The following is a 14,311-nucleotide window of genomic DNA, read 5'->3' as shown; positions in this document are numbered from 1 at the left end:
TACCAAATACCACTCCTGTCCTAACACTAATATGGGAAGTAGAAAGTCCTCAGTAGTTCAGGGTTAAATGTTAAAATGTTGTTTTGGCAAGATAATGCTGGCTTCAAAGGGGTGTGAGCGTTACTTGTTTTACAAGCGCATGTTTTGTAGTACTGTCCTTTTTTATAGAAAACGAAAGTAATGCTGTGCTGGCCACACTGTATATTATTGCATGTCGAGCGGTAGGAGCAGCTCATGTTTGAGACATAAGGGTAAATGTATCAAGCTGAGAGTTTTCCGGCGGGTTTGAAAAACCAATCAGATTCTAGTTTTCATTTATTTAGTACATTCTACAAAATGACACCTAGAATCTGATTGGTTGCTATAGGCAACAGCTCCACTTTTCAAACCTGCCGGAAAACTCTCAGCTTGATACATTTGCCCCATAGTTGGATCTGATGCTATGCTTTATAGTCTTACTGTTCTGTTATTGATAATTAATTACACTTGGTTGATTAGAAAGTATACCTATATAGCATAAAATCATGTTCATAACACAGCAATGCAGAGAAACGAGCCAGGTAAGATTAATGACACAAGCAGATAAGCTTATAATTAGCTTCTTGCCTTTATTTTGTAAGGAATCTTTTAAACCACTGACGTTTCAGGTCACAATTATACCCTTATTCAAAATTGCGTTGTTTTTTTGTTTTTTTTTTCCATATATTGTTATTTTTTGACTGGAAAAGTATTTTGGAGGAAGACCATGGGGTATATTTATTGAACTGTGGGTTTGAAAAAATGGAGATGTTGCCTAGAGCAGCCAATCAGATTCTAGCTGTCATTTATTTAGTACACTCTACAAAATGACAGCTAGAATCTGATTGGTTGCTGTAGGTAACATCTCCACCTTTTCAGTTTAGTAAATATACCCCCAAATCCCCAACAACAAAGCACATTGTTTCTTGAGCATGAAACTGATGTGTGTCATGGAGTTCTTAGTCACTAGATTTGAACCCAGTCTAGCATTTATGTGGTATTCTGGACAACATCTGAGAGAGCCTTAACCACCACCGTCATCCAGGTGTCCGTCCAGTGACTTCTTGTGGAAGAGTGAGGCAGCATCTCCTGTATAATTCCAGATATTGATAGACACTATGCCACGGTACATACAGGTGTGGTGGCCCAATGCCATATTAAAGGACTTTATATAAGTCACCACGACCTTTTACCTTTGCAACTTTAAGTCGTAAGTGTGCGGCATTTGTCAAAGCCGACAGCAGTGTGACTATCGCTAACATTTAGATTTCAGTCCTGGATATAGGAGCTTTGCAGCAGCATAAATTGCTTGGCCACAAAATTATTCCTGTCTATTAATGGCTTTTAGGTTTTCCTACTTTTGTATTTGTAAGTGGAGATGTACTTCACTTCTCAGCAACCATCTCATCTGGGCCTTATGATAAGGATTGTCTGACAGAAGTGCCCTGTGTGCTTAAGATGCAGTCCTTGTGGAAATAAATTGGTGTCAGCGTGTTTTGGGAGTTCCACAGCTGAACCCAGAACACATCCTAATTAAGTACTGTGTTTAATACACTTATATGTAGCGATTCCTTGGTTTTACTTTCAACACCACTGCACCCCATCTAGTTTTACTACATTATTTGCTGTCCACTAATTTATACTTTTATTTTCTTTGTTTGTGCTTCTTAAAGATACAGAATTATTTTTTATATATTTGATACTTTACTTATTTATAGATCTTTTGCAGCATAGCCAATGACACGCACATGCTATTGCTGTAATATGTGGGTTTTAATCCATTATGATCTCCATGTGGATTGTATATCGCTTGCACTGTCAGTTAGCAAAGTCAATATTTTAGCACTCCCAATTTTCTTACAATTTGCTGTAAGACTGTGCTTTGTAGTTTCTTTTTCTTTAAACATATTCCATTACACGTCCATATTCTGACTTGCTCTAAGAGTATCTGTTGGTTAATCAATACGATGGTCTTAGTCATTTTAAAGTGGTGTGTCAGAAGATACTGCTCCCGCAAATGATTGATCACATTCTTCATATTTTGACTACAAATGAAGATATTAAGAGGGATTTTTCTATACAGTTAAAATTAAAAGAGGGTTTTCAGATCCATATTTAAAATATACTAAATTACACATAAAGTTACCCCTGTCTCTCTTTCGCACTGCCATAATCATCACAGGATATTTATATAGCGCCACTAATTCTGCAGCGCTGTACAGAGCATTTTTTTCTTACATTATTGAGCAGTGCTCCACACAGTGACTGTAGGAGGCTCTTTTTGTAATTATGTTGGTGTACATCATCACTGGGTACCAGTGAATGATCTCTCTGGATAACTGGTATCTGAATAATATAAAACTAACTTCAGTAGGGTAAAAAATTAAGGGTTATTCTGAGTGTAACCAACACATTTCAGTATTCATAATTGTTGTTTAGTTTCTGAATGATTGCAAAGCCTTTAAAAGCTAAGGGAAAAAAGCATAGTATTTTATATTTTAACTTGATGTATTGTACTCCTTTCATTCACTTGCTAAATCCTAAATAATGCCATAGAAGATACCTATGGTGCTTGGCTGCAGACCTCTGTAGGTTAGTTCTATTTGTCAGTTGTTGTTTTTTTCTATACTATACAAGCACATCCATGACACCAACGTTCTCAGTTTAAAAAACATTACGTTACAATTTGCCAGTGTTCTTAAATACAGGTTTTATTTTTTCACTTGCATCATGTCCATGTATTGTATAAGTAAGAAGGAATAAGGTGACTTATTTGTAAGCTACATTATTGGTGCAGCTATTGGAAACCAAAGTCACTTGTATATGCTGCCTTTCTCTGTCAAAGTCATTGGGTCCTTTAATATGTTTTTGTACAATTGATGAAAACCATGCAGTGATTTTGATGTAACCTTCCTGGAGATATACAGCTATACAATTAATTTGAAGAGTTTGACAATTGCTTCAGGTCATTTAGTAATTGATTGAAAGATGTTCTCAAGCCACACATTAAGAAATTTCCCTAAGGATAACCGCTTTGAAACGTGACTGATGCCAGATATTTGTGTATTCTTTTGTTAAGGAGGTTGAAAAGCAGTGTCGATGTGGCAAACACACAAGACAAATGCCTTGTCATAAGCCTTATTTATGTGAAACCAAGTGCCCTAAGACCCGGGATTGCCAGAGGCACCAGTGCAAGAGAAAGGTAAGGCTCTATGTTAGGGTGTTGGAGATGAATTTGGGATGCTGGTGGTGAAATAATGAAATGTTGTTCTATATTCCCTAGAAGCAAGCAAGTAATGGTGCCATTGTAGGTTTGAAAAAAAATAATCAGGATGAAAATGAAAGTCTAAAGTTCAGCGTTTATGAATATTTTTACCTTTATCAGACAAAAGGATCATTTTTGATAATGGGAGTCCCTGTCTAGCTGATATTGTGTATTTAATATACAGTATACCTTAGATTAAAATTTACTTTTTGTTTAAAGTTTAAAATTCAGCATGCGCTATGCATAGAGCCTGCCTGAAATCTGCTTGATGTTGACAGCTTACAATGACTAGGTACAATAAGAACGGTGAGAGTGTGTGTAACACGCTATAGCCTTGTGCAGACTGACCATTCCGTCTGAACACTGCACAGCTGTTTAATTGATCTAAGGCTCCTCTCGAGATGTTATTATAACTGAGTTTAACCATTTCTCTACTGATTTCTGTTATACTGTCTGTACCTGACATGTTATATTCTCTTAGCTTAGATACCATTCTGAATTGGGCTTCTAAATCACTAATAGACTAATAGAGTAGGTAATAGAGAAGACACAGAGCAAAAGTCACCTCTTCCTGCTCCGTAGCGCCAAGTGCCCGTTCTTGCACTGCTGCTTCTATTATAACGGACCGTCATGAATTAGTTGGCAATTTGGAGTTGATTGTAGAATAATCACAGTTTGCTACTTATTACGGGCAGAGCTAGCTGGACATGAGCTGATTGATCCGTTCAAAGTAGGATGAGGATGAGGCTATTTTTGTGCATGAAAGCAAAAAAGAGTTTTCGTTTTTTGAGAACAAGATATTGTAATGTACATCACGGGGTGGATGCTGTGCGTATTTGGATGCAATGTCTTTTTAGCCATACAAAACAGACCGCAAGTGCATCACATTTTTATAGGAGAAGCGGATTAATAAGCGCTGATAAGCAAAGTTAATTAAAATGCACACGGGGCAATTCCATGGTGACGAGATTTCTCAATATTTTATTAACAATACTTAAACCTGGATAAGTATCAGAATGAGTGTAAATCCATGCACAGCAATGGTTGTATAATGAACTTGTTAATATCTGGATCTACAGACACAGTCAGCATTCAGCATTAGTCAGCAAATTGCGCTCCAAGCCAAACCTCCTATTTCGTTTCGTCTTTGGACTTTGCAATGAGTATAATTAATACACATGTATGAGATTTAATAGATTTGTTACTATAAGGTCTTGTTGGAGATGTTTTTTTTTCCAGTATCATTGTGCATAGGTGCAGCTTTTTTGTCAACTGATACCACCTTTATTGGCGATTGTTAAAGTGTCAATCTGTGTTACTTTTCAAACTAAAGTAGATTATTTTATTTCATTGACCTGGTACTATTAGCCTCATTGAATATTGTATTACTACATTCTATGTACAGAACTTAAAAACAAGAAACAAGGTTCTGATATTGAGGTAACCTTTAGGTCCACAATAGTTAAATTGAACTTAATTAATATTTAGTAAAACACTCCAAACTGTACAATTGTTTGTAAAATGTTATTAAAAATATAGAAAAGTTACATTGAAAAATTTGGAATGTCAACCTAAGGCGTTATAATAATATTTGGAATTGGTATGTATTATCTGTTTTTAATGGTAAAGATCCTTGTTGTTATTTTCTATTTTGTAATTTTTAGTGTTGTCATTCAATTTATTCTTAATTCATAGCAAGTATTTTATTACTAGATGGTTCTTCTGTCATTACAATCCCTACCTCTTAATGGTTGTATGAAGATACAATTCACATATTTTACATCACTTCAATTTATATTTCTGTGAGTCAAGTATTCCTTATTTGAATATTATCTTTTCCACAGACTATTTGGTGGTTGTTTATCTATTATAAGATTCAACTTAATTAAAACCCTATCATCACCACTATAGTATGTGTGTGTGACATTGTGAATGATGATGGATTCCTCCAGTGGGTATAATTCGCTTGTACTGTGTGTATATTGCAAGCTACCTTTCCATTATAGATTTAACCGTGTGGTTTGCTGGGTAAAAAGTAGATTCCTACTACTGTAGATTATCGGGCGGTGACATACATTTTACAATACACCTCTGTCCTAATTCAGCTGGTATCTAAAGTCTACAACCTGTATCTATAGATGTTACAGTATTAATAGTTTTTTTTGTTCTATACATGTTTTTTCATAATTTTAAGTTTATCCTCTACCTTGGGTAGAAAGATCTTAACTACACTGTTGAGACCGGTGACTTAAGCTGGGTACACACTACAAAATTTTCCACCAACTTTTTATGCCAATTGATTTTACATGCAATCGATGGTCCGATTGCTCGGTCCATGGACTGCATGAACACTAGCCTTGTTTAGGACGAAAACGGGAAGAGTGGACGTCCCTTTAGCGACTTTTTACAGCCATGTTGTCGTGAGCAATGACTGTAATTTCGTACTCACTGTTGTGGATCGGTCGGAAGTTTATACACACTACACAACGGAAACGAGATTGAAAACGAAAATATTAAACGGTACGACCAACCAAGTGAGGCGATAATCGTCCACTTGGGCAGACTTTCGACCATCGTGTCACTGCACACACTGACCCGACTTTTGAAGGAGAGGTCGTATGTCGGCTGAGTGAGCCGATTATTGGACGAAAACCGTGTAGTGTGTACCCAGCTTTACTATTGATATATATTTATAATCTCCTTCACATGTAATGTTACTATTTTTATCAAAGCTTTTTTTCTCCCCCACTGAGCTCCAAGTCTAAAATAATTAAATGGTAGTTATATAAAATATATATATTTATATATTTATATATATATATATATATATATATATATATATATATATATATATATATATATATATATATATCCAACTCTAAAATTACCACAATTCTTTAGTCCGTTCTCTGGATTGTCATTAAATGCTTTTCCTACCTTCAGATAGCTTTATTGGTCTGTACATGCCTTCCTCAACTAAATACCGTGCTTTATAATTCTAGCGTCTTTTTGTGTTTTCCAACTATGTCTTTGTAACATCAGGTGATGGGTGGTTATGATTGTATTCAGTCCGGAGAGGTCAGTGGAGCTGTGTTGTAGAGTAACAAAATATGCCTTTGCCTAAATAATATAATGCATACATGAAAGGCACAAAAGGTTTCCAGAAGGATAAGGCAATTTAATGAAATATGCAGAATGTGCCAGCCAATATATCAGTCGTCAGAGGTGAAAAACACATTTTATTTATACCTTAAACGCTCAGGTTGGTGAAGATCCCGTGTAAAGAATTTCCCTTTAAATCCTCTGCTAAGGCCCAGTGTCAGACCGGTCAATGACCTATCACTGATGTTCATGGATATATGTGTCATTGAAGGGGTTAATGCAACTAACCCTTCTCAATCAGTCACTTTCCCTACAGAGTATCGGATGACTGGGTTCAGTTAACCACACTTTAACATTTATAATACACTTAGAGCTTATGAACACGGACGATTCTTTTATGGCGATCAAATAATCCTGTCTGCAGTACCGGTTGAGCCACATCAACAAGTGGTGAAAGCAGCACAGTCCAAGATACCATGAACACAGGGAAAGTGCTGCTTATACAAGTCCTTAATTGTTGCCACCACCAGCTTTTAGGTGTTTGAGTCGCTATCTCCTACTAGTCTGCTATTTGGTGGAGATAGAACAATCTGTACCCAATTAGATCATCAGGATGCTAACAGCTGCATGTTACAGGTATCACACACAGTTCCCTAGGGAACAACCTCGGCGCTTGAAGTCAGCAGATAACCCTCGTTATGGGAATATTCTTTGGGTAACCCTGCAGCTTAGACCACGGTTCATCGAGCCGTGTAATAAACAGAAAGATACACAAAAATGTCCAGCGCTGGGAATCAACCCTCTGCTTATATACAATCACTCTTTATAAAATGCACACTTAAGTAAAATACACATATTTATTGGAACTTAAATTCCTGCAATAAATCACACATCTCCCAATTGGGGAGCTAGTATGTGAATGCAAACAACAATAAATGATGCTTATATTGGGCTATGCGTGCCAGTATAATCCAACCTTTATATGTCTCATAAATGGTTAAAATTGTTAAAAAGGCAGACTAGTATGAACAACTAATATAAACATTCTATGTCTCCTCTTTCATCTGATGAAACTTGTATCTATCATATGCCTTAAAAATACGAATGCATGCATGATTCAAAAATATAGAGATCTCAATTCCCAAAAATTGTTTATCTAAAAATAAAATTGAAGAGATGCGTTGTGTTAAGATAACTACTTCATATATATCCACAACGAACAAGTGATCTCCAGTGGAATGAAAAAAATCAGAAAATACAGAATTACACTTATTCCATATCTATACGGTGAAAGCAGTTCATAACATCTTCCTTTCTACACGTATATGAAATCCCACAGCATCGGAAACGGTAAGTCTGTGATGTAATAGTTCTTACCGCATCCTATAGTTCTCATAGAGAGGTGCAGGGAAGCGTGAATCCACCTGTACAAAATTCTTGAACAGCCCGGATATCCGATGATGTTTTCACTATAGGGAGTGTAATATCCAATTCAAGCATACAGGAACCGATATGCTGTATTTTCGTTCCGCTTGAGTACAATACCAATGAAAACGTCGGAGCATATATCTATCCCAGTATTATTTCTCTCCACACAGCGCTGTGTATAATGAAGAAACCTGAAGGGAAATCTTTTGCTTACTGACGCGTTTCGTCCCGTTCCAAGCCGGACTTTTTCAAAGTCCAATAAATATGTGTATTTTACTTAAGTGTGCATTTTATAAAGAGTGATTGTATATAAGCAGAGGGTTGATTCCCAGCGCTGGACATGTTACAGGTATCAACCCAATTTAGGGGTAAATGTATGAACATGCGGGTTCTTCAACACCCGCGTGTTCAACTTCCCTTTACAATGCAGCGCCGCTTGAAATTTAATCGCTGAACACGCGTGTGTTGAAGAACCCGCATGTTCATACATTTACCCCTTATTGTTCGAAAATATAAAGGTACTAAAACTATGGAACACACTTTAGTCTGAACAGGAGCCAATCTTTTTATAATTGTAGTTCAGGAATAAAATTGATTTAAATGCTTATACAAAAATATTGCACACAGAAGAAAAGCAGAAGTGCGGGATCGCAGTGTCCTCCAGACGGAATCAGAGAAATGGATTTAATGCAAGTACAAAAATCCTCCTTCTCTTTCATCCAGTCTGGGGGACACTTCTTACCATGGGGATGTTCTAAAGCAGCCCCCTAAGGGTGGGATCGCTCTGAAAGCCCGGCCCGTAGAGCACTAAGGGCAAAATTTGCATCCGCAGACGCAAATACATTAAACTGATAGAATTTAGTAAAGGTGTGGACAGAGGATCAGATGGCTTTTCTGCAAAGTTGGTCTGCAGAAGCCCCATTTCTCTCCCCTACCGACCTGGTGGAATGGGCCGTAAGTCTCTGGCACAGGACGGCCCTGTTGTAAGCCTGTTTAATAGTTGCCTTAATCCATCTTGCAATAGACTGTTTTGAGGCTGGCCAGCCTCTTATGAGAATCAAAAAGGACAGAGAATCGGTACGGCGAATCTGGGAAGTTTTCTTAACATAAATATGTACAGCCCTAACCACATCTAATTTCTCCATATACTGCTGATCAGACTGAGAAGTCGTTCTAAAGATCGGAACCACAATTTCCCGATTCAAATGGAAAGCCGAAACATCCTTCGAACAAAGGAAGGGAGAGTTTTAATACCGCTCTGTCCTCGTGGAAAACTAAATATGGTTCTCGACAAGACAGAGCTCCCAACTCTGAAACTCTGTGTGCAGATGCAATAGCTAAAAGAAAAACGACTTTCCAGGTCAGAGACCTAAAATCTGCCGCAAGTAATGGCTCAAAAGGGGAGGTGACAGGGGGATTGTAGAGGGGAGGGGTCTGTCAGCAGTTCCTAAAGTTAACTAGTTAGGTGCCAACTCCCGTGCTCCCCTCCACAACCTATGGTAGCAGTGTCCCCCAGACTGGATGAAAGAGAAATGGAACAGATATGTTATCTACTTTTGCATTATAAGATGAATAAAGCACAGTATTTGATGAAGTAATTTAAGATAACCGTTCCTTAGTTCTATAATTATTCATTTTACAAACTCAAGAAATGTCGGCATTGGCAACTCACCCAGGCTAACTGGAGATTGTATAACCAATCATTTTAACCTGGCACTTTTATAACTTTATACTTAGGATTTGTACGGTACATTTACCAATTGTCATGAACATGGTTTAGTGCAAAAACAATTCTCAGAATTATTAGTGGTGGAGGTCTGATAACAGCACATTGTATTGCTGTAAAGACCTTTGTGACCACTCCAAAGTAGGTACATAATTAGAGGCAGCACGGTGGCTAAGTGGTTAGCACTTCTGCCTCCCAGCGCTGGGGTCATGAGTTCAATTCCCAACCATGGCCTTATCTGTGTGGAGTTTGTATGTTCTCCCCGTGTTTGCGTGGGTTTCCTCCGGGTGCTCCGGTTTCCTCCCACACTCCAAAAACATACTAGTAGGTTAATTGGCTGCTATCAAAATTGTCCCTAGTCTCTCTCTCTCTCTGTCTGTGTGTGTGTGTATTAGGGAATTTAGACTGTAAGCTCCAATGGGGCAGGGACTGATGTGAAAGGGTTCTCTGTACAGCGCTGCGGAATCAGTGGCGCTATATAAATAAATGATGATGATGGTTAGCCCTTGTATGTTAGAGCAACAACTGAAACAGCCACATGAGCTCTGACCGGGACAGACAGCTCACAATCAATATTTTGACTCCCACATAAGGAACATTTGCAAATATCGCTCCCCGAGAACAATGTAAACAATGTCTTGACTGTTGCATGCTGTGTGTACAAACCTTAGTGTGAACATGGTAAGGAGCCTGACAATCCCCTTACAAACTATCCTGTATTATGTTTGATTCTGGATCAGACATTGACCGCAGAGTAGGACGTTTCATTCTCCCACACTCTAACTGTAATTGTCTTTATTTGTAGCTGTACTGTAATAATCATCATGGAGTTGTGGATGCCTTGGATTGATGAGTTTGAAACCTTACACTTTTATTACACCAGACTAATGGAAGGCAATCCTTCTAATAACACTGCACAGCTTCCCGTCTCCTTCTCCTTCTCATCTAGTGTTACACATTGAAAAGTACTCGCACTGTAAACCCGCCGTTCATTTACCACTCGCTGAGAGAATCAGTGTTTCAGATGGCAATCGCACATCATTTTCAAATAAATCTTTTCTAATAAACCAATAACATGTGCACTGTTCTAGTGATTTTCAAGATGTTTCCATGTGCATATGGCTACTGTGCTTTATGTATTTTATATTTAAGTTGAGTTCACACCATCTGGCCAAGTAGTTGCCTCTTCAAATCCACACAATGCCGGCTGCTTTTTCATGACTTTTCTGAATCGTACAGAACCAGGCATCATAACTTTTGTGAGTAAATGTGTTTTAAAGAAGTTGTTGTTATCCTTTTCTTATATATTTTTAACATATGCTACAGCACTGTACAATTGGCAGACATATATCAGCCCCTGCTCCCGTGGAGCTTACAATCTAATATCCCTGGCACAGATGCAGACAATCACCACAGCCAATTTAGTCAGTGGCCAATTGATGCCAACTAGAGATAAGCAAACATTTAAATACTGTTTAGCGAAGTGTTCGTCTTATTCCGCATTTGCCCATGAAAATTCACGTTTTTCACCAGTGGAATTTGACTTTAAGTGTTACCAGTCGCACCCCAACTACAGCTCACAGCAGAATTAATTGACTGTTGTTGTCCCAGTTTAATTCATTAAAATGAAAATTGAATATAGTGTGGGAAGGCCAAGCAAAAGTGGAGTTCAAAGATTCATCATCATCATCATCATTTATTTATATAGCGCCACTAATTCCGCAGCGCTGTACAGAGAACTCATTCACTTCAGTCCCTGCCCCATTGGAGCTTACAGTCTAAATTCCCTAATATAGACACACACTCACACATACAGACAGAGAGACACAGAGACTAGGGTCAATTTTGATAGCAGCCAATTAACCTACCAGTATGTTTTTGGAGTGTGGGAGGAAACTGGAGCACCCGGAGGAAACCCAACCAGACACAGGGAGAACATACAAACTCCACACAGATAAGGCCATGGCCGATTGCAGTGTTCTCCCCAGTACCTATTTCCCAGGTGATCCACCCGGCTATTTTTACTTGTCACCCGGCTCTTGGAGTCCAACACAGTCCTATTATAATAGAAAAAAAACATTGTTTCTCCTATTAGAACTGGCACTGTGAGCACTACAGCCAGCAGCGTGTGTTACACCACTGACCACCAGTCTGACCAGTTCTGGCAGGTTTGGGCAATAACCTCCAACATTGTTCTTTATTATTGCAAAGTATTACAACTGCCCCCACCCGGCTGCTTCTTAATGCCACCCGGCTGGCAAAAGTTTCTGGGGAGAACACTGGATTGTGTTACTGGAACTTTGCACCTCTGTGAAACCTCCTTTTCGTCTGCAAAACTGGTATTAAATTTTGCCATGAGTTTGCTTAGCTTTGTCATTGTCCTATCAGTAAGTCTTTTGTTTATGGGAGGAAACCGGAGCACCCTGGAACAGAATGGAACCCAAGACCCCAGCACTATGAGACAGCAGTGCCACTGTATCCACGTGATGCTTCCCCACAGTCATCATTTGTTTTGGAGCAGTCAAGTAGTGCAGTACCAAACTTCAGCTAACTTTTCACAGATGCATCTACATTCATATTATTACTTATTATTCATATTATTACATGTTTGATTTGAGTATCATTGGATGCTTTTGTACATATCCATATATTCACTAACTCCGCAAAACAACTAATATTTTGTCTTTATTTTAATTTAATATGTGAAACTCTTAGGTGGAGATTCAATTCCCCGCGTTGTTCTAAAGAACAATGCAGGGTGCACATCATTAGCATTACATCTGCAATTGATGTGCATTATTACCGTCAATACGGTCATTTTAACACTGATTTCTGCTGGGGGCTCGGAGCTGCGAGCAAAAATCAGCATTGAAATTTCCATACTAACAGTAATAATGTGTAGCAATTTTTTTAATAGTATTGAATCTCCCACTTAAAATATGTTAAAGCAGCAATCCCATGAAACAATCAAGTATTTGTTTTTTTAACCTAAATGGTAGGCTATAAGCACAATCTTTTGTATTTAAGTCTATGGGTTTTTTTTCCCTTCAGGCTGCTAAATGATTTATGATTCTGGACTACCATGGCAACCACAGTCACATGGCACATCATGTAGAGAGCAGAGAGGCTTTTGGAACACCCCTCTGCCTTTACATGGCATGCTGAGAGTCTGTGAACCTGTTTCTGTATCTGGCAGCCATTTTAGTTTGCCAAACTGAGATATTTTTGAAATTGAGATAATGATTTGTAGGAGGATAACTAAGTAAAATGACTATCCCATGTATGCTTAACAGTTACATAACTTGCTGGTTAAAGAAAGAAAAAAAATCTATGTGTGATTGTTGCTTTTATATTAATAAAGCACTTCACACTCACAAAGTAATCTCTTTGCAATCTTTCAATACCAGATTTGCGCAGTTTATTTAGACCTAAGTCGTTTGGTTTTCAGCCATCAGCAGAAGAATCTTGTTGTGTTACCTGCACCATTCCAGCTCATTGTTTGGATGGGTCTGATTATTCATATAATGTATATCTATTATATAATAATGTATTGTAGAGTGGTAGGATGGGATCTCCTTCTGATTATAGTCTCTTTATTTCTTTATATTCATGTAAATTTGGGGAGTTTGTCCAACAAATTAATATAAAGCATATTAGGTAGACTTTCACCCCATTCTTTCTTAGGATACGGAATAGAAATGACTGGACTTCTGAAAACTGTATGAAGCACCAATAGGAGTGTGTTTATTCCAGAAAGGTTTAAGGCACAATGTTTATGTGTCTAGACCATGTCTCAGGTACAGCACCAGTCTATTATAAGAGAACCTAGAGGTGGTTCTTTCACTGATTACAAGTTATGTGAGTCAGTTGCAGTTCTAGGCAGCGGAGGAAGAGAGTGTATGTGGCGGTATGTCATACTGCCACTTCTAATGACTTCATTGTAAAAATGTCAAATTCCATTACATTTTAGTTTTACTGCCACTTCTACCACTGGTTATAGGTGTGCACGTTGTCTTGTTTAAAATTGTTTCTGATTCAGTTCTGTGCGTAAGTCTTTGTGCTGTTTGTGCCTAGTGTTGTACTGGAAACTGCCCAGCCTGTGACCAGCAATGTGGACGGACCCTGGGATGTCGGAATCACAAGTGCCCCTCGGTGTGCCACAGAGGTAAGATACATTTATAATGGATGGGGGCTTCTAACAGTCAATAACCATTGTCATAATACAGTTAAACATTTGTCTCTCTTGCTGCTTCCCATATTGTGTTGTCCAGTTGTAGAAGGACTCAGGACAAACACAGCGCTAGTACATAACACATTTACGGCTAAACTGTCCTCATTCATGTTTCCTTTCACTCAATACATGCTGGAGTGGGATGTGAAGGGGTCTATAGACCAGGTAGGGTTAAAAGTCTTTTTATTATTGTGTATTATTCAAAGCACAGGGTTGGTGTAAGATTTGTGGGTGCCCTAGGCACTCGGGCACTGCGCCCCTAACCTCACACCCATCCACTTGTGTCTTACCTAGCAGGTGGGAGAGAAGTAAGGGTGAATATTGGTTTGTAATTGAATATTTTATGCCTGCTGTACATAGAAAGGAATCTGAAGGTTAGAGGTCGGATCAAACGGTGATTGCTTTTAGATATGTAATGAATTAAGTAGCTGATGAAGTAAGACAGTTTGTCATGATGTTATTTATTGTTTCATTTTTAATGGTTTAATTTATTGCCATAAATTAATTAATAATTGCTTATTTAATGTTTAATTGTGTATTT

General features: G+C 38.2%; 1 protein-coding gene across 1 annotated transcript in view; it reads left to right on the top strand.

Moving 5' to 3' along the window:
• The window catches only part of NFXL1 (nuclear transcription factor, X-box binding like 1), a 66,105-nt gene that overhangs the window by 17,458 nt on the left and 34,336 nt on the right, over nt 1–14,311 (top strand). Inside the window, exons 11-12 of the mRNA XM_075195312.1 lie at nt 3,098–3,220; nt 13,614–13,704. Coding sequence (XP_075051413.1) covers nt 3,098–3,220; nt 13,614–13,704 — 214 coding nt within the window. The remainder of the gene's footprint in view (nt 1–3,097; nt 3,221–13,613; nt 13,705–14,311) is intronic.

Source organism: Mixophyes fleayi, chromosome 1 (genome assembly GCF_038048845.1).
Source record: "Mixophyes fleayi isolate aMixFle1 chromosome 1, aMixFle1.hap1, whole genome shotgun sequence".
NCBI classification, from domain to species: Eukaryota; Metazoa; Chordata; class Amphibia; order Anura; family Limnodynastidae; genus Mixophyes; species Mixophyes fleayi.
This window is presented reverse-complemented; position numbering and strand designations above follow the sequence as displayed.